Source organism: Hemitrygon akajei, unplaced genomic scaffold (assembly GCF_048418815.1).
Source record: "Hemitrygon akajei unplaced genomic scaffold, sHemAka1.3 Scf000071, whole genome shotgun sequence".
NCBI classification, from domain to species: Eukaryota; Metazoa; Chordata; class Chondrichthyes; order Myliobatiformes; family Dasyatidae; genus Hemitrygon; species Hemitrygon akajei.
Genome location: NW_027331957.1, coordinates 2,256,104 through 2,275,236, shown reverse-complemented (window position 1 = coordinate 2,275,236; position 19,133 = coordinate 2,256,104). Strand labels below are relative to the sequence as shown.

At 47.5% G+C, this 19,133-nt stretch overlaps 1 protein-coding gene across 1 annotated transcript in view; it reads right to left on the bottom strand.

Annotated features, from left to right (window-relative positions):
* Positions 1–3,562: 3,562 nt before the first annotated feature.
* Positions 3,563–19,133, bottom strand: part of LOC140722182 (uncharacterized) — a 36,366-nt gene continuing 20,795 nt past the window's right edge. The window contains exons 6-8 of the mRNA XM_073036973.1: positions 10,028–10,170; positions 9,451–9,515; positions 3,563–3,752 (exon numbers count right to left, since the gene is read on the bottom strand). Of these exons, the coding sequence (XP_072893074.1) occupies positions 3,563–3,752; positions 9,451–9,515; positions 10,028–10,170 (398 nt within the window). The remainder of the gene's footprint in view (positions 3,753–9,450; positions 9,516–10,027; positions 10,171–19,133) is intronic.

Genomic DNA, 19,133 nt, shown 5'->3' with positions numbered 1-19,133 from the left:
AAGTGATGAGAAACCATACGACCAGCCTGAAAGGCGAGAAACGCTCAGAACGGAGAGATCAATACCCCATTATCCCCGCAATTACCTGTGATTACAGTCAGGAGGGTGTTTGAGGGGAGGGGAGTGACAGAGCAGAGGTTCTGCAAGGAACGAGGAGGGATATTACAAAACCACCGTCAGGCTGCTGTTGGCGTTCAGCATCATCATGTGTCAGTTCTGATCCACAACTCCAGATCCTGGGCCAGTGAACCTCCCTCTGTAACTGGATGATGGACATCCTCATCGGGAAACCTCAGTCAGTCCAGACCGGCAGTGACGTCACCGATCTACAGGTGGTGCTGAGGAAGCAGAGAGGCTACAGAAGGGTTCAGAGAGATTGAGCGAATGGACAAAGAAGCCTTGGGTGGATTACTGTGTCGGGATGTGTATGGCCACGCACTTTGGTAGAAGAAATAAAGGCGTACACTATTTTCTAAATGGAGAGAAAATAAAAAAAAAACTACTGAGGCGCTCAGAGACGCAGGAAACCTCGTACAGGGTTCCCTAAATGTTAATTTACAGGTGGAGCCGCTGGCGAGGAAGCTTTCATATCAAGATAATTTCAATTTAAAAACAAGTATGCAAAGTTTAGGCTTTATAGAACACTGGCGGACCTCACTTGAAGTACTGTGAGTAGTTTTGGGTCCCTTATCTAACCCGGCCAGATGTGCTGGCATTGGAAAGGATTGAAATGATGCTCGCCGGAATGATTCTGGGATTGAAACGCATTGTCCCCGCAATTCCCTTTGAACACAGGCAGGGAGCCGATTGATATGGAGGGTGGGGGGTGGGGGTTGGGGGTGACAGAGCACGTTTCTGAAGGGGATGATGCGGCTCTCGGTGAATGGGCATCGGAGAGGGAGGGACGGACGGTGAAGTGGAGGGGTGTAGGTGATGAAAGGGTTGCCGGAGACAGGGAGTAAGAGAGGGGCGTGGATAATTGAAAAGGTAACGCAGAGGAGAGGGACTGTAGCGGAGACTGGAGTGTCCGAGGACGTCATCAATCTCTCTCTGCTGCAGTCGGAATTTCCACCTGCTTCCAAAGGGCGACAATCACACCAGACACCGAGAAGAGTAGGGTGACCTGCCTCAACTACAATCGCCCAGTGACACTCACACCTACTGGGATTAAGTGCCCGAGAAGAGTAGGGTGACCTGCCTCAACTACAACAGCCCAGTGACGCTCACAGATACTGTGACGAGCTGCTTTGACAGGCTCGTCCTTTCCAGGGTCGACACCCTCTTTAGTAAAGACGTGACCGCTGTAATTTGACGAACTCTAGCTGGACATTACAGCAGGAACGTCTGGCTGCTGTTGACTGACAACAGCTCGGCGTTGAGACTCATCATGCCCTCAGTTCTGATCCACAGGCTCCAGATCCTGGGCCAGTGAACCTCCCTCTGTAACTGGATGATGGACATCCTCATCAGGAAACCTCAGTCAGTGCAGACCGGCAGTGACGTCACCGATCTACAGGTGGTGCTGAGGAAGCAGAGAGGCTACAGAAGGGTTCAGAGAAGATTGAGCGAATTGGAAATAAAGCGGCGGGTGGATTACTGCGTTGGGAGATGTATGGCCATGCACTTTGGTCGAAGGAATAGAGGCGGAGACTACTTTTTAAATGGAGAGAAAATTGAAAAAAAAAAAGAGGCGTATAGGGACGTGGCGGACTCATGCAGGATTCCCTAAAAGTTAATTTGAAGGTGGAGTCGGTGGTGATGTAGCCAGGTACAATGTTAGCAGTCATGTCATGAGGATTAGAATATAAAAAAACAAGGACACGAAGTTGAGGCTTTATGAAGCACTGCTGAGACCTTACGGAGTGTTGTGTGCCGTTCGGGGTCGCTTATCTGATCCGGCCGGATGTGCTTACATTGGGAAGGGTTGAAAGGAAGTTCAGGGAATGGATTCAGGGATAGAAACGCTGATCAGATCAGGAGCGTTTGATGGCTGGAACTCAGAAGAAGGAAGGGGGCGTGGGGCGGGTTGCTGTTGTTGAAACCGGTGGAATTTTTAAAGGCCTCGATAAAGTAGACGTAGAGAGAAGGTTTCCCGTGATGGGACAGTCGAAGAGCAGTGGAGCCACATCGGAATGGACGCCCGTCCGTTTAGAACGAAGATTGGGAGGAATTTATTCAGCCAGAGTATGGTAAATCTGTGGAATGGGTTACACAGGCGGCTGTGGAGGCCGGCATTGGGTGTATTGAAGTCAGAGGTGGACATATTGTTGATTACTCAGACCATGAAGGAATACGGTGAAAAGGCAGGAGATTGGGGCTGAGGGGGACCTGGATCAGACTTGATGAAATGGCGCAGCAGACTCGATGGCCTAATTCTGCTCCTATATCTCATGGTCTGATTTTAGGTTCTTGTGCTGCCGGGTGTCAGCATCTCAGTGGAACTGTCCTGGTGGGACCAACACATTCATGCAAACACGAAGAGGATGTGATGTCCCCGACTGAACAGCGCCAGGCAACCAAGTGTCGGCACGTCCATTCCCTGGAGTTTGATGAAATGTCACTTTCCCTTTAAGGCTCAGACTGACAATTATTGCCCGTCAACATCGCTTCATGGAAAGTCTGTCGTTGACGTCCCCGTGCTGAGCACTCAGTGCTCAACCATAGGAGATCCAATTCGAGAGCTATTCTTAGCGATATAAACTTTAGATGTCTTTACTGCCGTCCTGTTTATTTCGAGTCTGAGTTTCAGTGTATTCCAGACCATACTCTACTCTTCCCATCACCACCGTAGGTCTCTCGTTACAGAAGTAATTACAAATTGAGCAGTTTGAGACGATTTGGTCTTTCATTGAAAACTAGCAAGTGACCACTGGAACATGTGGCATCATCGCCTGGTGTGCAGGCTACAACGCACGAGGTCACCAGAGGCGGCAGAGGAATGCGGACTCAACCAGCTCCATCACGGGCACAACTCTCCCCAGCATCGGGGACATCTGCAAGATGCGATCGCTCGACAAGGCGGCATCAATCACTGAGGCCCCTCACCTCAGGTACAAACTTCCTGCTCATTGCTACCATCGGGAAGAGACACAGGAAACTGAAATCGCAAGGATTTTGGTACACCTCCATCCCCTCCGGCATCATATTTTTGAATGTATGAGTACCACGTCCACATTTTTCCAGTATTTATTCTCTTTTTGCATCTTACATGAATATTGCATTATTGAGACGCACTGATCAAGCAAAGATACAAAGCTCAGGGCGGATAAGTTACAGATAATTAGTCAGGTGGTAAACATGCAATACAGTCCTTTGATACAGGTAGCGGGAGGCCTGAAGGTAAGGGGAAGGAAAATGGGGATGAAATAGGGGGAGACGGCAGTGGAGGAGTTCTGAGAGAGAACGAGTTTGGAGGAACGAGGGTAAAGAGAGAGCGAGAAGCCGAGTAAGAGTGCCATAGGTAGAGAGAGGAGATTAGTGTAGGGGCGACAGGCGGAGCTGATGGGTTTGTCAGAGTCTGGGAGAGAGCTGCAATTGGGGTAAGAGAATGATGCCACTTGATTTAAGTCGGCTCCACGGGTTTTTGACAGAAATCCCGGATCTTTTCAGGAATATCCGGGCACAAAGGTGCAGGCTTCTCACAAATGAAACGGTGCTGATCATCTTTGCAACTGCCAAGCCAACTAAATTTACATTCACCGCATTCGAACTTTCCCGATTTCACCTTGTACACGACGTTAGAGCCCACTTTCCTGTCAAGGAAGGGTAAAGAGTTTCAAAAGGGATAACACATCTCAAGCAGGAGGTCCTGTAACTGTCTCCAAAATACTCCCACTGACTCAAGCTCTCCTCACCGACCGGTGTCCGTCCCCAAAATACTCCCACTGACTCAATCTCCCCTCACCGACCGGTGTCAGTCCCCGAAATACTCCCACTGACTCAATCTCTCCTCACCGACCGGTGTCAGTCCCCAAAATACTCCCACTGACCCTAGCTCTCCTCACCGACGGGTGACAGTCCCCAAAATACTCCCACGGACGCAAACTCTCCTCACCGACCGGTGTCAGTCCCCAAAATACTCCCACTGACTCAATCTCTCCTCACCAAACGGTGTCAGTCCGCAGAATACTCCCACTGACTCAATCTCTCCTCACCAACCGGTGTCAGTCCGCAGAATACACCCCCTGACTCAATCTCTCCTCACCGACAGCTGTGAATCCCCAAAATACTCCCAATCTCTCCTCACCAACCGGTGTCAGTCCGCAAAATACTCCCCCTGACTCAATCTCTCCTCACCGACCGGTGTCAGTCCCCAAAATACTCCCAAAGACCCAAGCTCTCCTCACCGACCGGTGTCAGTCCCCAAGATCCTCCCATTGACTCAATCTCTCCTCACCGACCGGTGTCAGTCCCCAAGATCCTCCCACTGACTCAATCTCTCCTCACCGACCGGTGTCAGTCCCCAAAATACTCCCAATGACCCAAGCTCTCCTCACCGACCGGTGTCAGTCCCCAGGATCCTCCCACTGACTCAATCTCTCCTCACCGACCGGTGTCAGTCCCCAAAATAATCCCACAGACTCAATCTCTCCTCACCAACCGGTGTCAGTCCCCAAGATCCTCCCACTGACTCAATCTCTCCTCATCGATCGGTGACAGTCCCCAAAATACTCCCACTGACTCAATCTCTCCTCATCGACCGGTGACAGTCCCCAAAATACTCCCACAGGCTCAATCTCTCCTCACCAACCGGTGTCAGTCCCCAAAATACTCCCACTGACTCAATCTCTCCTCATCGACCGGTGACAGTCCCCAAAATACTCCCACTGACCCAATCTCTCCTCGCCCACCGGTGTCAGTCCCCAAAATACTCCCACAGACTCACTCTCTCCTCACCGACCGGTGTCAGTCCCTAAAATACTCCCACTGACTCAATCTCTCCTCAACAACCGGTGTCAGTCCCGAAGATCCTCCCACTGACTCAATCTCTCCTCACCGACCGGTGTCAGTCCCCAAAATACTCCCACAGACTCAATCTCTCCTCACCAACCGGTGTCAGTCCCCAGGATCCTCCCACTGACTCAATCTCTCCTCATCGATCGGTGACAGTCCCCAAAATACTCCCACAGGCTCAATCTCTCCTCACCAACCGGTGTCAGTCCGCAAAATACTCCCCCTGACTCAATCTCTCCTCACCGACCGGTGTCAGTCCCCAAAATACTCCCAATGACCCAAGCTCTCCTCACCGACCGGTGTCAGTCCCCAAGATCCTCCCACTGACTCAATCTCTCCTCACCGACCGGTGTCAGTCCCCAAGATCCTCCCACTGACTCAATCTCTCCTCACCGACCGGTGTCAGTCCCCAAAATACTCCCAATGACCCAAGCTCTCCTCACCGACCGGTGTCAGTCCCCAAGATCCTCCCACTGACTCAATCTCTCCTCACCGACCGGTGTCAGTCCCCATAATAATCCCACAGACTCAATCTCTCCTCACCAACCGGTGTCAGTCCCCAAGATCCTCCCACTGACTCAATCTCTCCTCATCGATCGGTGACAGTCCCCAAAATACTCCCACAGACTCACTCTCTCCTCACCGACCGGTGTCAGTCTCTAAAATACTCCCACTGACTCAATCTCTCCTCACCGACCGGTGACAGTCCCCAAAATACTCCCACTGACTCAATCTCTCCTCACCAACCGGTGTCAGTCCCCAAGATCCACCCACTGACTCAATCTCTCCTCACCGACCGGTGTCAGTCCCCAAAATACTCCCACAGACTCAATCTCTCCTCACCAACCGGTGTCAGTCCCCAAGATCCTCCCACTGACTCAATCTCTCCTCATCGATCGGTGACAGTCCCCAAAATACTCCCACAGGCTCAATCGCTCCTCACCAACCGGTGTCAGTCCGCAAAATACTCCCCCTGACTCAATCTCTCCTCACCGACCGGTGTCAGTCCCCAAAATACTCCCAATGACCCAAGCTCTCCTCACCGACCGGTGTCAGTCCCCAAGATCCTCCCACTGACTCAATCTCTCCTCACCGACCGGTGTCAGTCCCCAAGATCCTCCCACTGACTCAATCTCTCCTCACCGACCGGTGTCAGTCCCCAAAATACTCCCAATGACCCAAGCTCTCCTCACCGACCGGTGTCAGTCCCCAAGTTCCTCCCACTGACTCAATCTCTCCTGACCGACCGGTGTCAGTCCCCATAATAATCCCACAGACTCAATCTCTCCTCACCAACCGGTGTCAGTCCCCAAGATCCTCCCACTGACTCAATCTCTCCTCATCGATCGGTGACAGTCCCCAAAATACTCCCACTGACTCAATCTCTCCTCATCGACCGGTGACAGTCCCCAAAATACTCCCCCTGACTCAGTCTCTCCTCACCGACCGGTGTCAGTCCCCAAAATACTCCCACAGGCTCAATCTCTCCTCACCAACCGGTGTCCGTCCCCAAAATACTCCCACTGACTCAATCTCTCCTCATCGACCGGTGACAGTCTCCAAAATACTCCCACTGACCCAATCTCTCCTCACCCACCGGTGTCAGTCCCCAAAATACTCCCACAGACTCAATCTCTCCTCACCGACCGGTGTCAGTCTCTAAAATACTCCCACTGACTCAATCTCTCCTCACCGACCGGTGACAGTCCCCAAAATACTCCCACTGACTCAATCTCTCCTCACCAACCGGTGTCAGTCCCCAAGATCCTCCCACTGACTCAATCTCTCCTCACCGACCGGTGTCAGTCCCCAAAATACTCCCACTGACTCAATCTCTCCTCACCAACCGGTGTCAGTCCCCAAGATCCTCCCACTGACTCAATCTCTCCTCATCGATCGGTGACAGTCCCCAAAATACTCCCACAGGCTCAATCTCTCCTCACCAACCGGTGTCAGTCCCCAAAATACTCCCACTGACTCAATCTCTCCTCACCGACCGGTGACAGTCCCCAAAATACTCCCACAGGCTCAATCTCTCCTCACCGACCGGTGTCAGTCCCCAAAATACTCCCAATGACCCAAGCTCTCCTCACCGACCGGTGTCAGTCCCCAAGATCCTCCCACTGACTCAATCTCTCCTCACCGACCGGTGTCAGTCCCCATAATAATCCCACAGACTCAATCTCTCCTCACCAACCGGTGTCAGTCCCCAAGATCCTCCCACTGACTCAATCTCTCCTCATCGAACGGTGACAGTCTCCAAAATACTCCCACTGACCCAATCTCTCCTCACCCACCGGTGTCAGTCCCCAAAATACTCCCACAGACTCAATCTCTCCTCACCGACCGGTGTCAGTCTCTAAAATACTCCCACTGACTCAATCTCTCCTCACCGACCGGTGACAGTCCCCAAAATACTCCCACTGACTGAATCTCTCCTCACCAACCGGTGTCAGTCCCCAAGATCCTCCCACTGACTCAATCTCTCCTCACCGACCGGTGTCAGTCCCCAAAATACTCCCACTGACTCAATCTCTCCTCACCAACCGGTGTCAGTCCCCAAGATCCTCCCACTGACTCAATCTCTCCTCATCGATCGGTGACAGTCCCCAAAATACTCCCACAGGCTCAATCTCTCCTCACCAACCGGTGTCAGTCCCCAAAATACTCCCACTGACTCAATCTCTCCTCACCGACCGGTGACAGTCCCCAAAATACTCCCACAGGCTCAATCTCTCCTCACCGACCGGTGTCAGTCCCCAAAATACTCCCAATGACCCAAGCTCTCCTCACCGACCGGTGTCAGTCCCCAAGATCCTCCCACTGACTCAATCTCTCCTCACCGACCGGTGTCAGTCCCCATAATAATCCCACAGACTCAATCTCTCCTCACCAACCGGTGTCAGTCCCCAAGATCCTCCCACTGACTCAATCTCTCCTCATCGATCGGTGACAGTCCCCAAAATACTCCCACTGACCCAATCTCTCCTCACCCACCGGTGTCAGTCCCCAAAATACTCCCACAGACTCAATCTCTCCTCACCGACCGGTGTCAGTCTCTAAAATACTCCCACTGACTCAATCTCTCCTCACCGACCGGTGACAGTCCCCGAAATACTCCCACTGACTGAATCTCTCCTTAACAACCGGTGTCAGTCCCCAAGATCCTCCCACTGACTCAATCTCTCCTCACCGACCGGTGTCAGTCCCCAAAATACTCCCACTGACTCAATCTCTCCTCACCAACCGGTGTCAGTCCCCAAGATCCTCCCACTGACTTAATCTCTCCTCATCGATCGGTGACAGTCCCCAAAATACTCCCACAGGCTCAATCTCTCCTCACCAACCGGTGTCAGTCCCCAAAATACTCCCACTGACTCAATCTCTCCTCACCGACCGGTGACAGTCCCCAAAATATCCCACTGAACCAATCTCTCCTCAGCGACCGGTGACAGTCCCCAAAATACTCCCGCTGACCCAAGCTCTCCTCACCGATCGGTGTCAATCCCCAAAATACTCCCACTGACCCTCTCCCTCCCCACATACCTGTTAAAGTTTCTAAAGTACTCTCACTGACGCATTCTCCGCAGCCCTGTGACAGTCCCCGAATAATACCTTGCCCAACGCTCTACCCACAGAGCTGTGTCAAAATAACCCCAAAATAACTCCACGATCACATATTCTCCCCTCAGGACCCTGTCAGTCCTCCAATTACTCCCAGAGCCGCAGCCTCTCCCCACGGAACCGTGTCAGTACCCAATCTTATCCAGCTGCGCCACTCTCCCCACAGCCCTGTCGCATTCCCCGAAATACTCCCACTGACCCTCTCCATAACTGCCAAGGCCGCCTGTCTGTGTCCAAAATACTTGCACTTCCCACTCTCACCGATCAGCTCCGTGCCTGTCCCCAGTATAATCCCACTGTCCAACCTGCTCCCTACAGACCTGTGTCAATCACCAAAACACTCTCACTTCTCACTCTCTTCCCACGGTCCATGTCAGTCCGCAAATTAAACCAACTGTCCGCTCTCCACCAAGGGCCCGTGTCGGTCACAAACTAAACGTATTGCCTAATCTCACCCCACAGACACGTGTTAGTCCAAAATTAATTGCAGTATCCCACTCCCTGTCCACTGTGTCCCTCCCCAAATACTCCCACCGACGCATATTCTCCCCACTGACCTACAGACCACAGTCCCCGAAATACACCCCCTTTCCATATTCTTCACACAGACTGCGCCGGGCAACAAATTAATCGCACTGCCCAGTCTCTTCCTACGGGGATACCAGGCCACAGAGTACTCCTACTGTCTTACTCTCTCCACATAGACCCGTTTCTGTCCCCAAAATATCGGCAGTGACCCACCTCTCACCACTGAATTGAGGCAGCAGCCAAAAGCTCCCCTTAACCCGCCTCCCCCACAGACATGTGTCTGTCCCCAAAATTAATGTCACTGCCCGATCTCTTTAGAAAATCAGGCAAAACCCCAAATCTCACCCCGCTTTGCATGTTCCAATCCAGTATGAACTGTCTTGGCCGCGGACACGGTTGTTTCCAAAGTTCTGTGAAATTAATTTGCAATCATTAATGATTGAAATCGATCACAATGTAAGGAGAGTCACTCTGTGTCTCACACGGAGATTTTGATGGGACGGTGTCGAGGGAAATTCACTCCCTGTCTGACCCCGGGAGTGTGTGATGGGAACGTGGGGAGGGAGATTCACTCAGTGTCTGACCCCGGGAGTGCGAGATAGGACCGTGGGGAGGGAGATTCACGTTGTGTCTGACCCCGGGTGTGTGTGATGGGACGGTCTGGAAGCAGATTCAATCTGAGTCTGACCCCGGGAGTGTGTGATGGGACGGTGTGGAGGGAGATTCACTCTTTGTCTGACCCCGGGAGTGTGTGATGGGACGGTGTGGAGGGAGATTCACTCTGTGTCTGACCCCGGGAGTGCGAGATGGGACCGTTGGGAGGGAGATTAACTCTGTGTCGAACCCCGAGTGTGTGTGTTGGGAAGGTGTGGAGGAAGATTCAATCTGATCTGGATATATTATCTGTCCATCTGATACATACCTCTTCCTCGTTTGAATTTATTTCAAGAAGCTTTGAATCAGAGATAGAACAAAGTTGCTTCGCCCCCTCGTAAGAACTTTCAAACGTCGATATGAAATAACACAGGCCTTTATTTTTGATCCAGTCCTGGGAACAAGTTTGCTCTGGAAATCAGGAACAAGAACAGTGAATCGTCCATTACATCCGCTGAGTGTCAGATTCAGAAAGAAGAACTCTTCACACCTTCGCATCACACACTCCCGGGGTCAGACACAGAGTGAAGCTCCCTCCACACCGTCCCATCACACACTCTTGTGGTCAGACACAGCGTGAAGCTCCCTCCACACTGTTATGCAACTAATTTTGGGGATTTGAGCTTCTTCGCTCGTCCTGTGAAGGCAGAGTGAAGCTCCCCCTGTGGCGCCACAATTACGCACTGTCGGGTTCAGACACTAGGTGTCTGTCCCGCCACACCGTTCCTTTGCGCACTGCCGGCGTTCGGACAGCAGGTGTCGCTCTCGCCGCACGTCTCATCGCATATTCCCGTGAGCAGCCAGAGACTACAGCCTCCCCTCCCTCTCTGCCTTCTGATTAGGTGCGGCGTAATTGGTAATATTACCTCACCCTTTCTGCTACTCTGCAGTTGGCAGATTTCAGTCTTGGTTTGGCTGAGATTTTTGCACTTCATTTCGAGGTCATTGAATTTGCCTCGGAGATCAGTTTGCGTTTGATGCTGTTCAGAGATATCAGAGCTCAGGACGGAGAGGATGTTTTCCAGGACCAACAATTTGTTTTCAAGGATGGAGCGCTTGCCTTCGAGGACAAACAATTTGCTTATGAGGATGGAGACGTTGTTGTTGAGGGCCGAAACATTCCTGAGACAGGTCCTTGGATCCAGTCGGGAATCTCGGATTTTCTGGTTTTAAGGGTTGCGTTCAGCTCGTGGAGTTGCAGTTGACGTTGATGCTGGGTCCTGTCCATATCCTGATATTTTTCCAAAAGACTCTGGTACTTTTGATTGGAGGCAATCAGACACTGACGGATCTGTAACGCTGAGAGAGATGGTCAACGGGGTGTCGGCGCCACGGTGAATCGTGTTTTGGTGCTACAGTGAGCGGTGTGTCGGTATCACGTTGAGGCGTGTGAGTGGGAATAACAGGATCCTTTTCTGGTCGGCTGCCAGTGACTGGTGGTGTTCCCCAGGAGTCGGTGTTGTCACCGCTTCTGTTTATGCTCTATAGCAATGATTTAGATGATGGAATCACAAGATCCCAGGACAAAGGAGCAGAAATAGGCCATTCGACCCACTGAGTGTGCTCTGCCACTCCACAATGAGCTAAACCATTCTCCTATCTAGCTAAATTTTCCGGATTTTTCCCCATATCACTTGATACGCGGACTAATTAGATACCTATTAATTTCCTCCTTAAATATCTTAAATAATTGGGCATCCACAGCTGTATGTGGCAAAGAATTCCACAAATCCACGACCCTCTGGCAAAAAGAAATTTTCCTCAACTCTGCTTTAAATGGGTACCCTCTATTTCTAAGACGGTGGCTTCTTGTCTAGGCCTCAACCACCAACGGAAACAACCTTTCCACATCTATTCTGTCCAACCCTTTCAACATTCCTTTTTTCTTGTAAGAATTCCATATAAATCTGCTCTACCATTCCTCTATCTAGCTTACTTTTCCAAACAACTTGAGCCAGTTCGTCTCTCATACCACTGTAATTTCCTTTGTTCCACTTGTTACGTACCCTTGTCACGTGACTGGGGTTGAAGTTATACTGGACATGAGGTAATGGTCTTGTGATGGTGGAGTGATGTCATTTTCCCGCCAGTAGAGGTCATGTGACAGGTTTTTTTTTACAGGGTATAAAAGGAAGACCCACCCTGTCAGGTGGGGCAGTTCGTGGCGGAATTTGCCAAGATGACTTCATGTCACTGCGTGATTTAATGTGATGACGCAGTTTAGTAGAAAAATGAAGTTTTATAAAATGCCTAAAGTTTAAAAGGTCATTGCCAGCGGTTTCTTTGCTGGTGGAGAGTGAAGAAAAGTTTGGATGATAAAAATCGAGGAGAACCGATTTTCGAAGGTGGAAAGTTCGACCTTATGTGATCCTCATTCGGAAGGATTTGGTTGACTATTCTCGCTGTTAATCCCTGGGTTGACCAGAAAGGATTGAGAATAGTGTGGAAAGAAGGTCAGTTCCTTTAAGCCGTTATATTTTATAAAATTCTTCGTGGGAAAGTTCGACGCCGGGGAATCGAAGGACAACGACGTGGAAGAGAATTTAAATCGCCTTAAAAAGTCTCTCCTTTTAAAAGAACTGTTTACTTTCGGCATACCGCTTTAAAGAACTGTTTTTTTTTCAATACCGCTTTAAGAACTGTTTGAACATGCAACGCTATTAAGAACTGTGAATGTGTCGCACAGCAGCTGTTTTCCGGTTACGTTTGGGTTTGTTTACTTTTGAGGGGGTTTGTTTCAGTGTTTAATAAACGTGTTATTTGTTATAAAAACCCTTGCCTAACTCATCTATATTTATTGTTGCCTGAATACGTAACACACTGTAATATCGATACAGCTGATACCAGCTTCTCCTGGGCAAATTTAAAACTTCACTCAGTCAGATTATGATCACTACTTCCAAGGGGTCCCATTACCTCTAGTTTCCTAATCACCTCAGGCTTATTACACAGCACCCGACCCAAAACAGCCGATCCTCTCGTGAGCTTATGGTCAAACTGCTCCAAAAAGCCATCCCATAAGAATTCTACAAAATCCCTCTCCTGAGACCCAGTACCTTCCTGACTTTCCCAAACCACTTTCATATTAAAATCCCCCATAATTATCTTGATATTTATCTTCTGACACTTTTTTTCAATTTCCGGCTGTAACTTGTATTCCACATCCCGGCTGCTGTTTGGAGGCCTGTATATAACGGCTATTAGTGTCATTTTACCCTTGCCTTTTCTTATCACAACGCATAAAGATTCTGCTCCTTCTGATCCTATATCCTTTCTTTCTAGTGATTTGATACCAATGCTTATCATCAGGGCCACGCCACTCCCTTTACCTACCTTCCTATCTTTCCTATACACTGTGAATCCTTGGACATTCAGCTCCTAATCACACCCATCACTTCGCCATGACTCGGCGATGGCCACAATGTCTTATCTTTTAACCGGTAGCTGTACAACAAGGTCATTTACTTTATTTCCAATGCTGCCTGCATTTAAGTACAGTACATTTAGATCAGTATCTGTTACCGACTTTACTATATTTCTATCGCACAGCAAACTCTCCTGTCTATTCACCTGCCTGTCCTTCTTCCCATCTTTGCTGCACAGTATCTTTGACTTATTTCTATTTTCCTCTTCTTCGACCCTAACACGCTGGTTTTCTTCCCCTTGCCAGGTTAGTTTCAACCCTCCCTAACCGCTATATGAAACAATCCCGCCAGGATATTAGTACCCTTTGAGTTCAGGTGTAACCCATCGTTTCTGTATAAGTCATACCACCCCCAAAATAGATCCCAATGATCCAAGAATTTGAAGCCCTGTCCCCTGCACCAGTAACTTAGCCACACATTCATCTGCTTAATTCTGCTATTGTTACAATCATTAGCGCGTGGCTCAGACAGTAATCCTGAGATGATTACTCTGGAGGTCCGGCTTTTCAATTTTCTTACTACCTCCCAGGAATCATCCTTCAGCACGTCCTCTCTTTTTCTGTCTAAGTCCTTGGTAGCAAAATGTATCAAGACTCCTGGCTGCTCGCCCTCTCTCCTCTGAATATTCTGGACCCGATCTGAGATCTTAGTACCCTCGGAGTTCAGGTGTAACCCATCGTTTTTGTAATGAATGCACCTGGTGCAGATGTAATTCTTGCAGAGTCTGGGAGTCCCGGGGGTCCCCACATCTGGCACTCCAAGCTCAACACTAATCCTTGATGCATACCTCTAATGCTACTGTTATTACTAAATAAATAATTTAGTAATAACAACGATCGCAGGAAGCCTTTTCCCGTTTCTGCCTAAGCCCGTTGAGCCAAAGCCCTATCACTCTGCAACCCCCCCCCCCCCCACTCCGCGTCCCGCTCACACGCTGCCCGCTGGATATGACGATGTTCCGCGTTCATCAGTCGTGCCTCTTTTACCCGAAGTACTTGAAAGTAATATCCTTCAACTTGACTGCCAAAGCAACCTCATGTCTTCTTTTACCCCTCCTGATTTCTTTCTTAAGTATTTTCTTGCTCCATCCACACCGTCCCATCACACACTGCGTTGGTCAGACACAATGTCAGAAAGAATGTGAATACCTCTCTCCACGGCCCCATCACACACTGCCTTGGTCAGACACAATGTGAATCCCTCTCTCCACGGCCCCATCACACACCCCAGCGCTGAGACACGGAAAGAAACGTCCTCAGCACACGTGACAAATGGACATAGTCATGGAATATAGAATAGTACAGCACAGTACAGGCGCCTCGGCCCATAATGTTGTCCCGAACCTTAAACCTTGCCTCCCAACGATCCCCCCACCTTAAATTCCTCCATATACTTACCTAGTAGTCTCTTGAATTTCACTTGGGTGAAATCCGTGCACTTCCTTACTCCAAATGTTTTTACTTCTTGATCAATTCAGCCGGCTTTCTGGTTATAAACTCAGCCTACACAACAGTGAACTCTTTCCAATTAATAAAGAAGCACAAACATTAATATTTCGTGACCTCTCTTTTAAAGTAGTTAATAATCAATTTATTTTCCTTGGTATTACAGTTACAAGGAATTGCAATGATCTTTTTCGTGAAAATTTTCTAATCTTTTAAACTCTACAAAACAGAGTTTGTCACAATGGTCAACCTTATCGAGGTCTCTGGTTGGTAGTGTTAATGTTATTTAAATGTATACCCTTTCTAATTTTTTATGCTTATTTCAATCTATTCCAATTTTTTTTCCTAAAGCTTTTTTTTTACTCCTTTGATTCTATTATTTTCTCTTATCTATGGAAGGGTAAACGTTTTGGACTTAATAAAACTTACCTCCAAAAATCTAAAAAAGAAGGTGTTATGGCTCTATCTAACTTCCGCTTATACTATTGGGCAGCAAATGTTCGCTGTCTTACTTTCTGGTCCTTTTTTCATAGCCAGTCTGATTGTCCTAAATGTGTGGCAATGGATTTGAACTCCACTGAGGATCTCTCTATTTCTGGACTTCTTGAATCTGCACTCCCTTGTCGTTTGCCTAGACTAATTGTTAATCCTCTTATTAGACATACTCTGGGAATATATGCCTTGCTTAGAAAATTTAATGGTCATCATGCTTTCTCCCTTTCTAGTCCTATCTAGTCCTATCTAATGGTCATCTTTTCTTTCCTTCTATGCAAAATGTAACATTTCATGATTTGTATAGAATTGGCATTAGGCATTTTGAAGATCTTGTCATAGATAATCTTTTGGAAACTTTCCAACAACTTTCTGCAAAGTTCAATCTACCTAATGCCCACTTCGTTAGATACCTTCAAATTAGACATTTCATGAATCCTTTATTATACAATTTTCCTGCGATACCTAAGATAAACGTTGTGGACCTGTCTCTTTCTATTAATCCATTGGGTAAAGGCTTAATACTTGTTATTCGTGATAACTTAGTGACCCTACGGTGTGCCCCATTTGATAAAATTAGAATGGATTGGGAGCATGACTTAAATGTTTTTTTTTAATCTGATGCGGTCTTGGACGCAATTCTCAAGTCAGTTAATTCAACCTCTCTTTGTGCTCGGCACTGTTTTTTTACAGTTTAACATTGTCCATAGGGCTCACATGTCCAAATCTAAATTGATTTTACCCGAAGATTGGTCCTGTTTGTGATAAGTGTAAAGGAGGCTAGGCCTCTCTTATCTATATGTACTGGGCCTGTCCTGGTCTAGAGAATTTTTCGAGAAAGGTTTCCTTAACGTTATCCCATAGTCTTAATTGCCGCTTTGAACCTAATCGTCTGATTACTCTTTTTGGTACCTTGGGCGAGGCAGATATACATTTGAGTCCAACTAAACGTCGAACATTATCTTTTGCTTCTCTTTTCGCTAGACGCTTAAATCTGGAGAGATGTTGCCCCACCCACCCATGCTCAATGGCTTAATGATACTATGTCCTGTTTAGACCTTTAAAAAATTCACTACCTACCCCTCAATTCGGACATAAATTTTCAAAAAGTGTGGGGACATTTTCGGGAATATTTTCATAATTCCTATTTAGATTAAGTCTATTTTTTTCAATCCCTGACTCTCAGTTTTTTTTTCTTTGGTAATAGGAATTATAATTCTTTGTTTTTATTTTCATTTACAGCTTTGGGGGATTCAACGCTCCGATTAATATTCTGTGCATCTTGCAACGGTTACTCTGGAGATTTTTTTTTCTCTGTGGGGAAGGGGTGAGCACATTAACTTTACATGATTCTATTCTGGGTGCTTTTCCATCATTGTTTTGAATTTTATAACAATCACAGCACGGAAACAGGCCATTCCGGCCCTCCTAGTCCGTGCCGAACTCTTAATCTCACCTAGTCCCACCTACCCGCACTCAGCCCATAACCCTCCACTCCTTTCTTGTCCATATACCTATCCAATTTTACCTTAAATGAACTGGCCTCTACTACTTCTACAGGAAGCCCATTCCACACAGCTATCACTCTCTGAGTAAAGAAATACCCCCTCGTGTTTCCCTTAAATTTTTGCCCCCTAACTCTCAAATCATGTCCTCTCGTTTGAACCTCCCCTACTCTCAATGGAAACAGCCTATTCACGTCAACTCTATATATCCCTCTCAAAATTTTAAATACCTCGATCAAATCCCCCCTCAACCTTCTACGCTCCAACGAATAGAGACCTAACTTGTTCAACCTTTCTCTGTAACTTAAGTGCTGAAACCCAGGTAATATCCTAGTAAATCGACTCTGCACTCTCTCTAATTTATTGATATCTTTCCTATAATTCGGTGACCAGAACTGTACACAATATTACAAATTTGGCTTTACCAATGCCTTGTACAATTTTAACATTACATCCCAACTTCTGTACTCAATGCTCTGATTTATGGTGGTGGACTTTAGGAGATCTAGGCCTCATATGGAGCCAGTGATCATTAATGGAGAATGTGTGGAGCAGGTTAAGACCTACAAGTATCTGGGAGTACAGTTAGACGAGAAGCTAGACTGGACTGCCAACACAGATGCCTTGTGCAGGAAGGCACAGAGTCGACTGTACTTCCTTAGAAGGTTGGCGTCATTCAATGTCTGCAGTGAGATGCTGAAGATGTTCTATAGGTCAGTTGTTGAGAGCGCCCTCTTCTTTGTGGTGGCGTGTTGGGGAGGAAGCATTAAGAAGAAGGACGCCTCACGTCTTAATAAGCTGGTAAGGAAGGCGGGCTCTGTCGTGGGCAAAGTACTGGAGAGTTTAACATCGGTAGCTGAGCGAAGGGCGCTGAGTAGGCTACGGTCGATTATGGAAAACCCTGAACATCCTCTACATAGCACCATCCAGAGACAGAGAAGCAGTTTCAGCGACAGGTTACTGTCGATGCAATGCTCCTCAGACAGGATGAAGAGGTCAATACTCCCCAATGCCATTAGGCTTTACAATTCAACTGCCAGGACTTAAGAACTTTTTTTAAAGCTATTATTAATGCTTTTTGAGTTAGTGATTTAGATGCATATCATATTATTACTGAGTTAAGTATTGTATGTAATGAGTTTTTGCTACAACAAGTGTATGGGACATTGGAAAAAAATGTTGAATTTCCCCATGGGGATGAATAAAGTATCCATCTATCTATCTATCTATCTATCTATCTATCTTATAAAGGCCAGCGTTCCAAAAGCCTTCTTCACCACCCTATCTACATGAGACTCCACCTTCTGGAAACTATGCACTGTTATTCCTAGATCACTCTGTTCCACTGCATTCCTCAATGCCCTACCATTTACCCTGTATGTTCTATTTGGATTATTCCTGCCAAAATGTAGAACCTCACACTTATCAGCATTAAACTCCATCTGCCAACGTTCAGCCCATTCTTCTAACCGGCATAAATCTCCCTGCAAGCTTTGAAAACCCACCTCATTATCCACAACACCTCCTACCTTAGTATCATCAGCATACTTACTAATCCAATTTACCACCCTATCATCCAGATCATTTATGTATATTACAAACAACATTGGGCCCAAAACAGATCCCTGAGGCACCCCGCTAGTCACCGGCCTCCATCCCGATAAGCAATTATCTACCACTACTCTCTGGCATTTCCCATCTAGCCACTGTTGAATCAATTTTATTACTCCAGCATTAATACCTAACAACTGAACCTTCTTAACTAACCTTCCATGTGGAACTTTGTCAAAGGCCTTGCTGAAGTCCATATAGACTACATCCACTGCCTTACCCTCGTCAACATTCCTCGTAACTACTTCAAAAAATTCAATAAGTTTTGTCAAACATGACCTTCCACGCACAAATCCATGCTGGCTACTCCTAATCAGCTCCTGTCTATCCAGATAATTATAATTACTATCTCTAAGAATACTTTCCATTAATTTACCCACCACTGATGTCAAATTGACAGGTCTATAATTGCCAGGGTTACTTCTAGAACCCCTTTTAAACAATGGAACCACATGAGCAATACGCCAATCCTCCGGCACAATCCCCGTTTCTAATGACATCTGAACGATCTCCGTCAGAGCTCCTGCTATCTCTACACAAACTTCACTCAAGGTCCTGGGGATATCCTGTCAGGACATGGAGATTTATCCACTTTTAAATTTCTTAAAAGCGCCAGTACTTCCAACTCTTTAATTGTCATAGGTTCCATACCTTCCTTACTTGTTTCTCAAACCTTACACCATTCAATATCCTTCTCCTTAGTGAATACCGAAGAGAAGAAATCGTTCAAAAACTCTCCCATCTCCCTCGGCTCCACACATAGCTGACCACCCTGATTCTCTAAGGGACCAATTTTATCCCTCACTATCCTCTTGCTTTTAATATAACTGCAGAAGCCTTTCGGATTTACTTCCACCTTATTTGCCAAACCAAACTCGTAACTTCTTTTAGCTTTT